At 49.4% G+C, this 14,979-nt stretch overlaps 5 protein-coding genes across 5 annotated transcripts; 3 read left to right on the top strand and 2 right to left on the bottom strand.

The window, feature by feature from the left end:
* Positions 1-171: 171 nt before the first annotated feature.
* Positions 172-920, top strand: VTP21DRAFT_3829 (uncharacterized protein; the record flags this gene model as incomplete). Its single annotated transcript, XM_069394172.1, has 2 exons — positions 172-316; positions 394-920. The coding sequence occupies 2 exons, from the start codon at positions 172-174 to the stop codon at positions 918-920; spliced, it is 672 nt and encodes a 223-aa protein (XP_069248708.1).
* Positions 921-1,193: 273 nt separating this feature from the next.
* On the bottom strand, positions 1,194-3,422 carry VTP21DRAFT_3828 (uncharacterized protein; the record flags this gene model as incomplete). Its single annotated transcript, XM_069394171.1, has 10 exons — positions 1,194-1,376; positions 1,464-1,663; positions 1,752-1,791; positions 1,869-2,018; positions 2,094-2,159; positions 2,237-2,407; positions 2,471-2,574; positions 2,648-2,894; positions 2,955-3,106; positions 3,197-3,422. The coding sequence occupies 10 exons, from the start codon at positions 3,420-3,422 to the stop codon at positions 1,194-1,196; spliced, it is 1,539 nt and encodes a 512-aa protein (XP_069248707.1).
* An 839-nt stretch (positions 3,423-4,261) lies between these two features.
* VTP21DRAFT_3827 (uncharacterized protein) lies at positions 4,262-5,793 on the top strand (the record flags this gene model as incomplete). Its single annotated transcript, XM_069394170.1, has 5 exons — positions 4,262-4,280; positions 4,365-4,499; positions 4,570-5,453; positions 5,525-5,674; positions 5,746-5,793. The coding sequence occupies 5 exons, from the start codon at positions 4,262-4,264 to the stop codon at positions 5,791-5,793; spliced, it is 1,236 nt and encodes a 411-aa protein (XP_069248706.1).
* A 290-nt stretch (positions 5,794-6,083) lies between these two features.
* Positions 6,084-8,108, top strand: VTP21DRAFT_3826 (uncharacterized protein; the record flags this gene model as incomplete). Its single annotated transcript, XM_069394169.1, has 5 exons — positions 6,084-6,089; positions 6,165-6,374; positions 6,460-6,595; positions 6,674-7,663; positions 7,744-8,108. The coding sequence occupies 5 exons, from the start codon at positions 6,084-6,086 to the stop codon at positions 8,106-8,108; spliced, it is 1,707 nt and encodes a 568-aa protein (XP_069248705.1).
* Positions 8,109-8,507: 399 nt separating this feature from the next.
* Positions 8,508-14,741, bottom strand: VTP21DRAFT_3825 (uncharacterized protein; the record flags this gene model as incomplete). Its single annotated transcript, XM_069394168.1, has 9 exons — positions 8,508-11,720; positions 11,795-12,893; positions 12,976-13,499; positions 13,584-13,798; positions 13,856-14,003; positions 14,082-14,216; positions 14,288-14,415; positions 14,487-14,553; positions 14,658-14,741. The coding sequence occupies 9 exons, from the start codon at positions 14,739-14,741 to the stop codon at positions 8,508-8,510; spliced, it is 5,613 nt and encodes a 1,870-aa protein (XP_069248704.1).
* Positions 14,742-14,979: the final 238 nt, after the last annotated feature.

Here is a 14,979-nt window from a genome sequence, read left to right as displayed (position 1 = left end):
TTTTCTTGAGAACGGAGCCCACCCTTTTATTTTATATTTTCTATTTTTTTTTTCTCATTCGCCCATTGTTTGATTATTAATTATAGCGTATCATCCCATCCTTCATTCAATTCCATTCTACATATACATCGCCAGCATCTCTTCCTAAATCAACTGGTTTGATTTTTCTTCATGTACAGCAGGGTGCGACTTGTGCAGCATTTAATCACCCTTGCTTTCCTAGCAAAGGGTATTATATTGCTTACCTTCCCTACCGTCTGGTATTTCCAGGATGAATTCATCCGTGATCTGGTAATGTCACGACATCTCGAACTGGGTAGGTTTCCTATTGCTAGATGAGTCATGATGCATTTCCATCATCATTCTGACCGTACCCTCATTTCTGTTTCTTAGTGGGCATGATTGCTGGCGGTATGAGCTTATTTGTGGGCGTGCTGTCCCTGGTGGGTGGCCTTCCCATGGTTCGGCAAAAGAACTATCTCATCATAGCCAACTGGATTCTCCTAGTCATCTTTATGATTGAGCTGGTCATTGCCAGCATTCCCTGGTTCGATTCGCTGCAACTCTTCGAGTCCCTTCCAAATAGCTGGGCTAAACTCTCCACTGCTACGCGAGCTAACTTCCAGAACCGTAACAGATGCTGCGGCTTCATGAACCCAAGGGACAATGCTGTGCCATCCGACATTTGCACCCCCCTCTCTGTGTTCCCAGGATGCGGCAAGATGATTATTGACCGAGGTACCAATTTTTTGACCGTTGTCTACACTACTTTGTTTGGCTTCGACACTCTAGATGTCATTGCATTTTTGGCCAATGTAATTTTACTCAAGGAGATGGACGAGGAGGAACGAAACCGTCGAGTGATGGAGAAATTACGAAGAAGCGGAGTGGATTATGCACTCAAGCTGCAGTATGTCTAAAAAACAAATCCTTTTGTACGAATGTGAATTTCTTTTGGCACTTTTTTTCCTCTCAGCTTCTTCCTTTCTTTTTTTTTTCAATGTAAGAGATCGAGCAATTCAAATATTTATTTTTTTTCTTCTCCCACTATTTCTATGTTGTCTATATACATTCCTTCTCATTCTTGTTTCTCTATTCTTCCAACACTCCTTTTTTGATTTTCTTCAATAAATTATTCGATATTTATAAGTTAATAGATAGATATGGCTCTGGAATACATACAGAAGCGAAGGTCAGGCTAAATTTTTTTCATCCGTGGGAACCGCACTCATGGTAACTTTAAAGGGGGAATCTGACTCTAGCGTCTCCTCCGGCTCAATATTGGCCACGGGACCCTTAAACCAGCGGTGCGCGTCGAACACCCACCCAAGTAGGGTTCCTATTGTGAGAGCTCCAACCGCAACAGAGGCATAATTCTATTGACTCGGCAGAAACCAAAGCAAAAGAAAAAACAAAGACTCAACGGACATATTATTCGAGACAAAGAAAAGATGGTCTTTTACCATGGACTCAGCCGTGACGGGGTTCACCTGCGGAAGCACAAAGAGGACGGTGATGAAGGCTATCCACAGCAGAGCGATGGTGTTGATAAGGGTGGAGAACGGGAGACGAAAAGCGCCTGGCGTGAACCGGCGGAACAGCACCTTGCAGAGAATGGGAGAGCCATAGGAAAGATAAAGGCCAATCGTGGCAACACTAGTGACTAAGCATAGACAACCCCAAAATAAGAAACATTAGAGGAGGATACCGGGGAGGAAGATCAAACGAGAAAACGAAAATAGACAGCATACCTGCTCCATAAGCAGTAGAGTTGCCGAGATACGGTAGAGCCTAGTTTGAATTGACAGGTTTGGTGTTGAGAGGAATACACTTGACATAACTAAGCAGACTAGCGGGATTTTTGTTACCAATATAAATGCAACGAATGAAGAGAGGAACACAGCATTGAGGGGGATTCCATTGCTTCCAAGCCTGTGCCATATCTTGGATGCAGGGAGGGCTCCATCTCTTGAAAAGGCGTATATCATTCGGCTATTGGCAGTGATGCTGGCTAGGCCCTGCGTCGAGGTACAGAGTGCAGCATATTAGTATGATAGTAAAAGCACACAATCGATATGGCGAGTGATCCTTACACAGAACCAACATGCAACAATCAGGAGAGTCATCAGAATGATTGTGCCAGTGGGGCCAGTCGCATCCTGACAATTCAGCCATAGTGTACGAGAATTTAACCTTAGTCTTCTCCCTCACAAATAGCTTATAGCCCTCCGCTTACCAGTAAGATCTGTGTGACCGGGAAATTGGTTCGGGTGTTGAGGACTGAGTTATAATCTTGCACTGAGAAGAGCAAGCCGATAAGGAAGAAAAGGCCAACAAGGAAACTCACGAGAACGGCCAAGATCATCCCAACTGGGCCCGCAACATCGGCTCGCTTTGTCTCCTCGGTCTACCAGGGAAAAAGAGGTCAGTTGCATAGAAATAGGTCAAGAGGGCAAATAAATGACTCGACCATGTGAGCAGATGCGTCGTAGCCTGTGAGGGTGTATTGTGCCATCAGAACCCCAATTAATGCCACATAAGCACTGGAAGCAAAGCCAGTTTGATTCTCGAAATCTGCAAAGCCAATCCCACTTTATATTAGTATCCAATTAGAATGAATCGATCAGGGGGGCCCTGTGATATTTACGCGTAAAGACAAACTCTGCGTCTCTCAGATTGTTTCGCGAGAAGACCAAGACGGTCACGACTACCACGAACGGCGCAACGGCTTGCCACACCCCCGAGATATCGTTCAATACTCGTAGGACCTTCATGCCTAGCGAATTCATGATACAGTGTGAGGCGACGATGGCAAAATGGAGTGCGATAATGATGGGCGGAGTGGGAACGAAGGTGTCTACGACGGACGAGATTGTACCACCTAACATAAGAGCCTACATATGGCAAGGTGGTTTACCAAAAAGCCCATCAGCAGTAAGAATCTGGAAGAATACCAAGCCAAAATCGATCGAGGCCGATACAGCGAATTGGCCCAACAGATTGAAGTACCCGGTGAAGAACGCTGACACGGGCGCGTATTTAGGAGAGGCCAGATAATAGGCCCAGAAGTACAGGCCTCCCGAGGTTGGGAAAGAGGAGCATATTTCTGGTGCGAACAAGCGTATGAAAGGGAGGGGAGGGAAAAGGGGGCGCAAAAGTTAGAGGGGCAGGAAGAAAGGAAGGTCAACAAACCTACCGGCCATGGAAAGTGCTACCGAGAGAGTCATGATGCTGGAAATGATCCAACCGAATATAATTACAACCGGCCCCCCCGTCCTCATGCCGTACTGGAAAAGCGAGGTGAGTCCGCTCGAAATGCAAACGATTGAAAGTGAAACGGCGTAATTGCTGAATGTAGTGAGTTCTCGCTTGAGCTCTTGTTTATAGCCGAGCTCACGTAGACGTCTTTCTCCAGAATCCATGGCGGGGGAATGAGATAAGTGGGAAACGGGGGGAAGAGAGGGAGGGAAAGGATAGGCAAAGCGATAAGGGGCACTCACTAAGAGTCTTATAAGCAGAATTCCCGAAATGGACAAGGGAGATATGGAACCTTGCGTCGAAAGTCATGTGCTCTAGAGCCACCACCCATTAGAGTTTTAATATGTGGCAAGAGCCATTGATTGCATCGCAATTTCAGGGAAGAGGCGCCGGAGAATGCTTTGACGCAAACCTGCGAACCATATCTTGACAGACCGATATCGTGAGAACAGCGCTCTTCTCCGAATGCCTCTTCTCACATCCCTTCCCCCTTGCTCATCCTTGGTCTAGGCGCAGACCCGTGCTGGAAAGCAGCCTCAGCGGCCGGCTGCAGAGAGCCTACCGCTTCCGGCAGCGGACTGGGAGAGCAGGTTCCGGACGAGAGGTTAGGGTTCTCGGATGGATTAGGGTTGGTGGGCAGGTAGGGTTTCCGGATGCCAGCATGCTACGAGGTGGGTGTTAAGCGCGGCTTCCCATTTGGGCCGAAGGGCTTCTCTTGGAAGCATTCCCGTTTCTCCCTTGCAGCTTATGGGACCGGCGGGAGGGAGAAATGCGCAAAAACAAACACAGCTAAATTAACACTGAGTGGGCTTCCCATGCACAAGTATTTAATGATTCGACCCGCAAATTCTTAATGACATAGACAAGCAAATCAAGCAAAATTTTAAAAATAATCCTGTCGGTGGCTTGGCAACTATTATCTTTTGTTGAGCGCTTGCAGTGCGTCAAAGTTTGTTGAGTTTTCAAACTATAAAGAAGATATTAGCTTTTTTGTTTTGGAATCATGTCCCAAAATCGGCCAGGTAACATCCCTTGATAGCTTCTTCTACTTATTCAGAGACTAACATTGATGAATGATCAATGAATCATGGATCTTTCTCGATAAGGTGTGGACATCCGGAAAAAGGTTCAAGATTCTGAATCAGCAGCTCCAACCCCTCAAAACACTCCCATTTTCAACGCACCCATTGCTTCTTCGCAGCCTCCGAGCGTCCCCACCATTTCTGAACATATGGAAAAAGGTAATCTTTGCATTTCGAAGTTGGATCACATCTAGATGATCTAGATGGCCTATCATATCCCTCCTTTTAGATAACATCAGAGGAATGTTCAATGATCCCCGGATGCTGTCCATGATCCAAGGACGCCTTGGACAGCTCGTCGGAAAATCATCTGGCTACATCCAGACACTTTCGCCAGAGGTAAAACGCCGCGTCAATTCCCTTCGTTATTTGCAGTCACAGCATGCCGAATTGGAAATCAAGCTACAAGAGGAAATCTTCCAGCTCGAGAAGAAGTATGCCGGCCTCTTCCAGCCATTATATGAGAAGCGCAATGCTATCGTCGTCGGAAAGCAGGAACCAACTGAGGAGGAGGTGAAGCTGGGCGAGAAGATTGCCGCTGAGGAGGACGAAGAGGAGGAGGAGAAGGAGGAGGGAGCTGAGGAGGAGAAGGGCGCAAACGAACAGGGGCAGAAGGAAGTGGGCATTCCCGAATTCTGGCTCTCGGCCATGAAGACGAATGGTCGCATATCCGGGATGATATCCGAGGCTGACGAAGAGGCGCTCAGGTCCCTTGTGGACGTGCGTGTTGGCTACTTTGACCGGCCCGGATTCCGCCTTGAATTTGAATTCGCAGAGAACGAGTTTTTCACAAACGCCGTCCTGACGAAGACGTATTACTACCAGGATAAGCCTGGCTATGGCGGCGACTATGTGTACGACCGTGCCGAGGGTACCGAAATTCAATGGAAGGAGGGCAAGAATCTCACCGTGACCATCGAGGAGAAAAAGCAGCGGCATAAGTCCTCCGGCGAAACCCGCGTTGTGAAGAAGACTGTTCCAACGGAGTCATTCTTCAACTTCTTCAGCCCACCCTCTGTGCCAAAGGATTCTGAGCTCGAGGAGGAAGAGGAGCATGAACTCAGTGCAATGCTAGAGGCAGACTATGAGCTCGGCGAAATTTTCAAGGATAAGGTAACCAGGGAACTTTGGAGGCTTCACCAGGGATATGTGTGATCTAATGTTTATTGATGAACGCCAAACAGATTGTTCCTCACGCCATCGATTGGTTCACTGGAAAAGCTCTTGACTTCGAGGGCATAGAGGACGACTACGAGGATGACGAGCTTTATGAGGAAGAGGATGACGACGAGGAGGAGGATGATGATGGAGACGATGATGACGATGATGACTATGTAAGTCTTAACCTTTAAAGAGCACTGGGATAAGTTAATATAACCTATAAATCTGTTCCCCTCTCCAATAGATCCCAGCGGAAAAAGATGAGAAGGCGCCCGAATGCAAGCAACAATAAATCCTTCCTACCTACACATCTTCTATATAGATTTTTTTAATATTTTTTGTTTCTCTTACGGTTGTTTATTTTTTTTTTCACCTTTTCGTTTATAAAGAGTTACATAGCGCTTTTGATCGTTTAATCTCCATTAAGTGGTCGTTTAAAGAATGTTTTGGGTGGCTGATAATCCCTCGACAGACTCGAAACTTGTAGAAGCACAAGGAAAATCAAAATTTCGAATAAAAAATTCGCATCCAGAGTCCCTTGACCTTCTTTGCACACTCCACCCTCGAGTATCTATTCAAAACATGAGCGTAAATAGTCCCTTCCTCTCCCACTTTCCCCTCATAGACTCCATTGTCTAACCTCTCCCCTTTCTATAATTCTAGGCTGAAGAATTTAAAAACAAAGGCAATCAGGCGTTTCTTGCAAAGAATTATGAAGTAGCCATCGAGCATTTCACCAAAGCTATTGAGTTAGATCCCACCAATCACGTACTCTACTCGAACCGATCCGCCTCCTATGCCTCATTAAAACAATATGAGCGCGCATTGGAGGATGCAGAAAAGACTGTGTCTCTGAAACAGGACTGGGGCAAGGTAATGACGACGCGAATTAATTTAATGTCCATAACGAAGATTTTGTTGACTGAGCAATGTTTATCTTTTCTTTCTCGCGTTCTAGGGGTATAGCCGAAAGGGCGCAGCTCTCCATGGGTTAAATCGGTTGGCCGAAGCACGCCTAGCATATCGTGAAGGACTCAAGCATGAACCCAACAATCCTCAGCTAAAGAAGGCACTGGAAGATCTGGAGAATTCTTGTGAGTATTAGCCCATACAGATGGTAGACATTCTACTGCATTGGTTTGCTGACAATGCGCCTATTTATGCTTTGTTAGTCAACCCTCAGGATGCTCTAGGTCGTCTCTTCTCTGGCGATATCCTTGCTAAGATCGGCGGCAACCCCAAACTTGCCCCCTATCTCACGGAGCCCGACTATGTCGAGAAAATTAAGGCGATCCAAGCCAACCCATCTGTGCTCACCATGCATATGCAGGATAAGCGCATCCTCACCACCATGATGGGTCTGATGGGAATTGACGCGAACATGCCAACGGAGATGCCGGAGATGCCGGAGATGCCAGAAAGCTCCAGTGTGCCGAGCGGAACATCGTCCGCTTCCCACAATGAGAAACCTACTGCTGCAAAGGAGCCGGAGCCGGAGCCGGAGCCAATGGAGACGGAGGAGAAGGATGAAAGTGCCAAGCAAAAGGAGGAGGCCCTGAAGGAAAAGGAGCTCGGAAACCAAGCCTACAAGCAAAAGCAGTTCGAGGAGGCATTATTGCACTATGAGAAAGCATGGGAGCTGGATAACACCAACATCAGCATCCTGACCAACAAGGGGGCAGTGCTCTTTGAGATGGGCAAGTACGAGGAGTGCATTAAGGTGTGTGAGCAAGCAGTGGAGGTGGGACGCGAGCTTCGCGCCGATTACAAGATGATTGCGCGTGCGTTTGGCCGTATTGGCAACTCGTATCTAAAACTGGACGACCTAGAGAACGCGATCAAATATTTCAACAAATCGCTCACCGAGCATCGCACTGCCGAATACCTCACCAAGCTCCGTGATGCCGAAAAGGAATTGGCACGCCGTGCCAAACTTGCATATCACAGCCCGGAATTGGCAGAGAAAGAACGCCAGCTTGGCAACGAGCTTTTCAAGAAGGGCGATTTCTCTGGCGCCATTACACACTACACCGAGGCCATCAAGAGGGACGAGAACGACCCTCGGGGCTACTCGAATCGCGCTGCCTGCTATACCAAATTGATGGCTTTGCCCGAGGCGATGAAGGACTGTGAGAAAGCTATCGAGTTGGATCCCACCTTTGGTACGTTTTCTCACCATGTTTACTGGCTGCTCCAAATATCCATTGGTATTGACAATTTTCTTTTTTTTTTATTCTTACAGTCAAGGCATACATCCGCAAGGCAGCCATCCAGTTCATGAAGAAGGAGTACAGCAAGTGTCTTGAAACTTGCGAGCTTGCCAAGCAGCACGACAAGGATAACAAGAACTCGGCCGAGATCGACCAGCAAGTATTCAAGTGCAATGTGGCTATGAGCCAAGCATATCAGAATGAGAGCCAGGAAGAGACGATGAAGCGGGCTGCCAGTGACCCCGAGATCGCGCGCATTTTGGGCGATCCGGTCATGCAGTCCATTCTTCAGCAGATGCAGCAAGACCCGCGTGCCGCACAGGAGCACATGAAGAACCCGTCGGTGGCAGCCAACATTCGAAAGCTGATCAACGCGGGCATTATTCGAGTTGCGTAAATGAGGAGTGGGCGGAAAGCTTGAGTCTTGTATGTGCGTGGTAACGCACCGGGTTAATTGGGATTTATGCAGTTTTTTTTGTCTTCAATCGTGATTAATTGTTTGCAATTAGTATATATATAAAAAATTTTTATTTTTTTTCTTCTCTTCGTCCCTTTCTTGGGTGTATTTGTGGGATGAATTTCCCATTTCAATAAGACGTGTTTTAGTTTTAATAATCCAAAGAAGAAAAAAAAAAAGATAAGAGGGAAAAGCCAAGAAGGATGCCTCCCGAAGGAATCTCCGATACACGCACATGCTAAATAAAAAAAAATAAACTAATGAATTTATTTTCCTTCAAAAACCTCTAAAGACCAAAAGATAAAGAAGAGACAACAAAAATAACAAGAAAAAAAAAATTTATATCCTCTTCGAGAGTGACACCAACCCCGAGAAGCCAAGCTCCTCCCCCATCGCCATCAGACACTCGCGAGACAGACCAATGATAGTCTGGTCGGCACAGCCCAGCACCTCGCAGAGGATGGGATACAGCACGAAAAGATGGGCGCGGGAGCCCCGCAGAGCCTCGGGCTTGATCTGCCAGCGAGTGGTGTCCAGATCATCCAGGGCGCCGGGCTGCACTCGAAGCGATAAGAGCTGCTTGAGCACAAAAATCGCTTCGTCATGTCGCACCCTCGGGAACGGGGCCCGCCCAAGCAGCCCCTTATCGGCGCTAAATGCTTTGATGATAAATGCACATCGTTCCAGGAGCGCTGGCGCAGTAATGCGCGCAATGCGTCGCCGTGCCTCTACGCTGCCCTCTGCGCTTTTGTCCGTTGCTTGTTCATGAGGTTCCCCGGCTCGCAGCTCTCCTGGGCGCTCGGCGCACAGCTCAAACAGACAGCCGAAGCAGGCATAGGAGAACTTCTCCCGTAACACTGGCACCACCCCGCTCGTGCTGCCCTCGATGGCTGTGTCGGCGTTGTCTCCCGACAACATCTGCTCCTTGCGGGGATCCTCCACCTCAAACATTTCCCGTGCATTGCAGTCCACCGCCACCGGATCGCCCTGGTGGTCATCGAGGAAATAGAGCCGCGAAGCCCGCTCTATCACGTGCACAAGACGCCGGACCACCGGCTCGGGTACCCGTTCCTCGCCCATGTAGCACAGGAGGTCGGCCTGTAGCGAGGCCAGGAAGGAGATGTCGAAGAACTCGTCTGTGTCCGCGTCCTCAATGGACATGTTGGTCGGGGGCTTGCTGCTGGTCAACAGTGTCCCCTCCATCACGGTCACAAATTGATACCAAACCCCTGTGAAGCGCTCCTCCTTAATCCCCTCACCAAATTGCTGGAGCAGCGGCAGTCCAACCTTCACCACATTCATGAAGGCAGTGGTGGCGGTCTTCCACAGCGGAATATCTTCGTTGTGCTGGTAGGAGGGGGGGCACTCGTACTTTAGCCACATTGGAACCCCATAGCCCCCGATAATCTTTTCGAAAACCCCCGAATCGTACAGCTCGGGATGGTGTGAAAACCGCTCAAACAGCTGGGCAAGAAGGCGAATCGCTCGCTTGGCAAGAGCAATGTAGGTCACCGATGCAAAGGCTTTGGTCGGCGGAAGAGGCAGGGCATCCATCGTGAGGACACAGTCTATCATCTTGCGGTCCTTGTGCTGCTCGGTGATCCATTTGTTGAAAGCAAGTAACATATAATCCACCAGATCAGCGAGAATAATGGGGGGCGCGCCTGGAGTATCCATATTCAGCCGTTCGATCACCCCCAGAGCAGCGGCTTGTAGCGGGGAGAGATGGTCGGTGTCGGGGCGATACGAGGGGGAGGCCGGGTACGCGAGAACACGCTTGATCACCGAGAGTTGTCGACGCAGCTGATTGACGTCGAGAGACGACCCGACGATCGCATAGAGGTCGCCCACCGTTTCCACAAAGGCAGTCAGCGTCTCTTGGGTGAATTCGACCGAGTACGGTTTTCCACGTGAGTGCTGTAGCGCGGTCGACTCGGTTGTGGGGGCTTGATCGAGATCCTCGGAGCCCGTCAAGTGGTGGGAGATCCCTTGCCCAATGTGTTCCCACACCGCCCACACCCGTTGCCAGAGGGGAACGGCCCTCTCCAATAGCGAGGGCGGCCAGCTCTTCTCATAGTCCGCGGGCAATGTGATGGTTGACCGTAGACTTCTTATCGCGGCCAGAGAGACCTCCTGGCTTGATCGTAGGCAATCGTCCTCAAGGTGGGAGAGCCACAGATCCCAGGCGCTATCGAAATCCTTCAATTCGACAAGCACCGGGAAGAAATCGTTGAATATGCCCGCAATGCTGCAGAGCACGAGCACCTTCGTCTCATCCCACTGCTTGTCGACGGTGGCTCGGGAATGGTGCATCAGCAGTGGCATTTCCTTCGACGGCTGTGCCTTCTGCCGTCCCGTCGCTAGATCCTCGTGCATTTCCCGAACCGCACGCTCTGCCGAGAGCTTCACCGAGTCGAGCAGAGGGAACAGCACCCGCCACACACATATGTGCCACGTTTGGCGGCTCAGTGTGGACCCATTCATGCTGATGGTACGGAAGAGGGTCTGGTTTGCACCATTTCGGACCTCGGGTCGAGGGTCCGAGCAGAGTTTCGAGAGTTGAAGGAGAAGCAGCATCCAGAGATTGCGGGCCGTCAGGTCTTCGCTTAATATCCTCTCAAAGTCCAACTTTTCTTTGCCCTCCTCGCCCGAATAAGCCGGCTCAGTCTCCTCGGGTCGAGGCGATAGATTGTCGGGCTCCTGCCGTTTCGTCTGGATAAAGTCCGATACATTCCACAGCAATCCAATGGCGGTGAGGCTCACGTTCAGGTCCTCGGTCTGCAAGCCAAACGCACCCAGTGCGTTGATGCATTGGTGTAGACAATCCGGCGACAGCTGCGAGAGGAAATCGGTGCAGATTAACTGCAAACACGGGAAAGCAACACGCACTAGCTCTGCGGATCTTCCTTGCTCACGTAGTGACCTCTTTGGCTCCTCCGCCTCCGACGTCACCTGGACCTCCACCGAGGTTCTTCTTGTTAACCCCGCGACGTCACCAGATCTATCGTCGGCCAAGGATTCCTCTACAGCAGCTGGGGGGCTGCCGGCGGCAGCGCCAGCAGGAGCCGCACTTGCAGGCGTGCCATCGGCCGGCGAGGTCTTATCGGCCTGACATACGCTTTTAATCATGTCGAATATCATCCCCCAACCAGAGGTGAGAGAATGTCCGGACGTTTGCAGCAGGGTATATAGGGTCTCCAGTCCCATTTGTTGCACTTCTACGAAGCCCTTCAGCTCCTCTCCGGAGGGCGCGTTCAAATCGGTCACAATGCACTGGCTCAGGGCATGCAACTGTCGCATCTGAATACTCGGGTCGTTTTTGATGCCCGCCGAGCTTGCGTGACTCATCGAGCCTGAAATAATACTTGCAATCGCCTGGCAGGTCTGCAAGCGTATCGCCGAAGGGGTGTTGATATAGTTTGCAGTGGAGATGAGATGGCCAAGGATAAAATCCCATGGCGAGCGAGGCGCCTCCCAGGTTAAAATGCGGGGCATATTAAGCACTGAAACAAAGCGTAGCTTTTCAATAGCAAAAGAGGTGGAATCGGTTTTCTGTAAAGACAGAAGGGTTAAGGATGGAGTTCGATGAACCTGTAGAAAAAAAGTTGCGATGAAAATCCACTCACGCTCACTGTCGGCCGAGGAAAGCTGGTTTTCCCGCTGGTGGAGGTGTCGAGATCCTCCTCCGTGAACCCAGCAAGTAGCAGTGGGATACCGCTGGTGGCCGCGCTCAACATGCACAGCGCCTTAATAAAGCTCATAAATGCATTATCATCCAGGTATTTTGTGTTCTCAAATAGTTTTGCGGTGGTGGTCATAATCATGGAAATGTCAGATTCGATCAGACTCTGAGACGACGAAGAGGCGGAAATTGCCTCGGCAGCGCTGGGGCGTTTTGAGGCCGCTTGGCCCGCCGATGAGGTGGTGGTACTTCCCGCGGTGGCAGCAGCCGGGAGCCCGGACTGAGAGCGGCGTACCATAGCCCCACGTCTTCCAAACAGGATATGATCGGCCCGCTGCAATGTCTCCAATACCAAGTACCAGGAATCACCGAGTACCCCGCCAAGATACTGAGCAATATTCAGCAGCACCCGTAGACAAAACAGGTTCTTTTCTGAGAGTACCGTCATTGGTTGAGAGCCGTCCCCTCCACCGCCCACCGTCAGCCCACTCGCTGCCGAGGCAATGCTTGTGAGGCTCATTGAGCGTTCCATCGACTGTGGGGCAGCCGGGGGGACCGCCACCTTACACAGGTTGGTGAGGAAAGCATCGCGAGGCGTGAGCAGCTTAAGCATGCCACATACGTTCGTAAAGTTCTGGTATGCACGCATGCTGTTTTGAAAGAGCTCTTCGTCCAGGTTCGACGAGAGGAAGAAAGTCATCGCGGCGAGAAGCCCTGGCCAGGCAACGTTGGCCATATCAGTGACAAGCAGAACCTCTTTGTAAAGAGGGTGGGACTCGAGAGAAGCTGGCCCAATCGAGTGAATGAAGGTGGAGGAGCTCGATGAGGGCGGGGTATCTGCAGGACGAGGGGTGGGGGAAGAGTTGGGCGTGTTGGCCGACTGAACATGCTTTTGCCGTGCTTGTTGTTTTGCCAGACTCCCAAATATCGGGAGAACGAAGGACGCAAGCCCGTCAGCGATGCTATTCAGCGTCAAGAGGGTTAGGTAATAAAGATAAGTCTCGGGTATGGCGGGGGGATCAATTTTATCGAGTTGGTCAATGCTGTTATAAAGGGAAAATCCGTAAGTCGACGTGTCGAAAAAAGTGTTAAAATAACACTATCAATCTATCTATATGGGTATACCATTGGATTTTCATGATGGACGACGCCCCTAGCCCCGGTGAGTTTTCTGACGGAGTCCCAACGCCCGTCGCAGCTGCAGCGGCGCTCATGAATCCACTCACATCAATGCTGCGTCTCTCATTTCCATAGTGGCTACCTAGGCCGGTTCCGGCGCCCACTGCTTGTGGCTTTTCGTTCGAGATCTTCCCGAATGCATTCATCATGTCTTGGAATATGGAAGGCGACTGGTTTTGTCGGTCATAGTTGCGGAAAATGGTACGCAGAAGATGAAAGTCTGCGCACACACCATGGAAAAGCTCCATCGAGAGTACGCGTAGCCACAGAGGATTCTCTGCCTCGAGAATTTTGACGAACATGGAGAGAAAAATCTCGCATTCCATTATTAAAATCTCGTTGAATTGCTTGATAAGAATGTAGACCACGCGCATCAAACGCATGGTACGCGGGAAGTCCAGTTTGTCGGAGAAGCTCTTAATAATGAGGGGACACAATCGGACTTTAAGCAGTGCACAGAACTCATTGTGCTGGTAAAAAGAAAAAACACGATGTAATGGTCAATGTATTTATGTTAATAAAAAAAAAAAGAAATTCAAGGCACGCCACCTTACCTTTGAGAAAAGTTTGTGATGATTCGTCAACACGCTCTCAATCAGCTCCAAACCGAAAGTACGGCTTAAGCTATTTAACCGGAGGAAGGTGGCATGTTCTCCGTTAGTAAGGAAACATAGGTCCTGGAATAAACAGTATGCGTCGGCAGCCGCCGGCCGGAGTTCTATTGTTCCCTCGCCCTGTACTTCAATGGGTATAAGCGCTACATTTGCTGCTACGTGATATATATTAACCTATGAACTCCAATATACAAGCCAATGGAAATATTTACAATCGGATCCAGACGCTTCTGCTGCATCGGCATCCTCCTTGGTCACCTTATCGAATAAGAAAATGACAAGCTGTCGTAGCGTTGCCGCCGCAGTGTTATTAACGACTACAATTTTTGAGTCTTGCAGGCGAAAGCATATCAAGAGCGCCTAGTATAAAAGCCATAGAGCCCCTCCAGTTAAAATCCATAACTCCTTAGAACAAAATAGAATGGTAAGCGCAAAAACCTCAGCCAAGAGCTCCCGGTGGATATCATGATAGTTGGTTAAGAGAGGAAGTATAGTTTGCAGTATTTTAAGCTGGATCTCCACCCCATTATTGATGACATCGTTAAGCATTTTTAAGATCGTCTTAACTGAAGTCTATTGTACACAAAAGCATCACATCATTGAGCCAAAGAACTCAGATCGCCGGACTCGACCAATGTATATACCTCTGGAATGGCATGATAGGATATGAGTCTTTGAACGCAGCCAATGGCGATGGTGACAAGTTTAACGTGCTTCGTCTCGCAAGCAAGAAGAAAAGGCCGAAGCACAATTTCATCGGCACGCGCGAGCTCTAAATCATTTCCATAGTATACAAATTTGTAAGTCATTCTTGGCTTGAGGCCTGGATTAGGCTGGGATTACCCTTGGCAATATCGCTCCCAGGATGGTCGCGGTGTGTCCGTAAGATCGCGCTCAACCTCTCTGCCGTCTAATAGGAGGAAGTCAGCATTCATCAGCAAAGCGTCCAATTTCATCCGCCCCCACATCTCTTACAGGGGTTGCCTACAGAATCAGCAATGCAACAAATCCTACCTCCTTGATCTCTGGGTTCTTACGCCGCGACTCATTTGATAATGTCAGCAGCTCGGTCTGCAGGAAAGTTGCGAGGCTTCCCATAGGAATCGGGGATGCGCAGAGAGAAAGGTTTCAACCTGTTCAAAACCTCTATCCAGTTTTACACTTTGGACCACCTTTTTCTTATGTCAAAGCAAGCTAATTGCGTGGGTGGAGATGCGTATGAACTAAAGATGATGCTTCATCAATTTTGACTACTTTCAAACTTAATTTTTCGCGAAGCCCGCGTACAAAACTCCTTGCGGCGCAGTTTAAAGAGAGAATACATTAGGGCCATGAT

Source organism: Calcarisporiella thermophila (assembly GCF_041956535.1).
Source record: "Calcarisporiella thermophila strain CBS 279.70 unplaced genomic scaffold VTP21scaffold_19, whole genome shotgun sequence".
Taxonomy (NCBI): domain Eukaryota; kingdom Fungi; phylum Calcarisporiellomycota; class Calcarisporiellomycetes; order Calcarisporiellales; family Calcarisporiellaceae; genus Calcarisporiella; species Calcarisporiella thermophila.
This window is presented reverse-complemented; position numbering and strand designations above follow the sequence as displayed.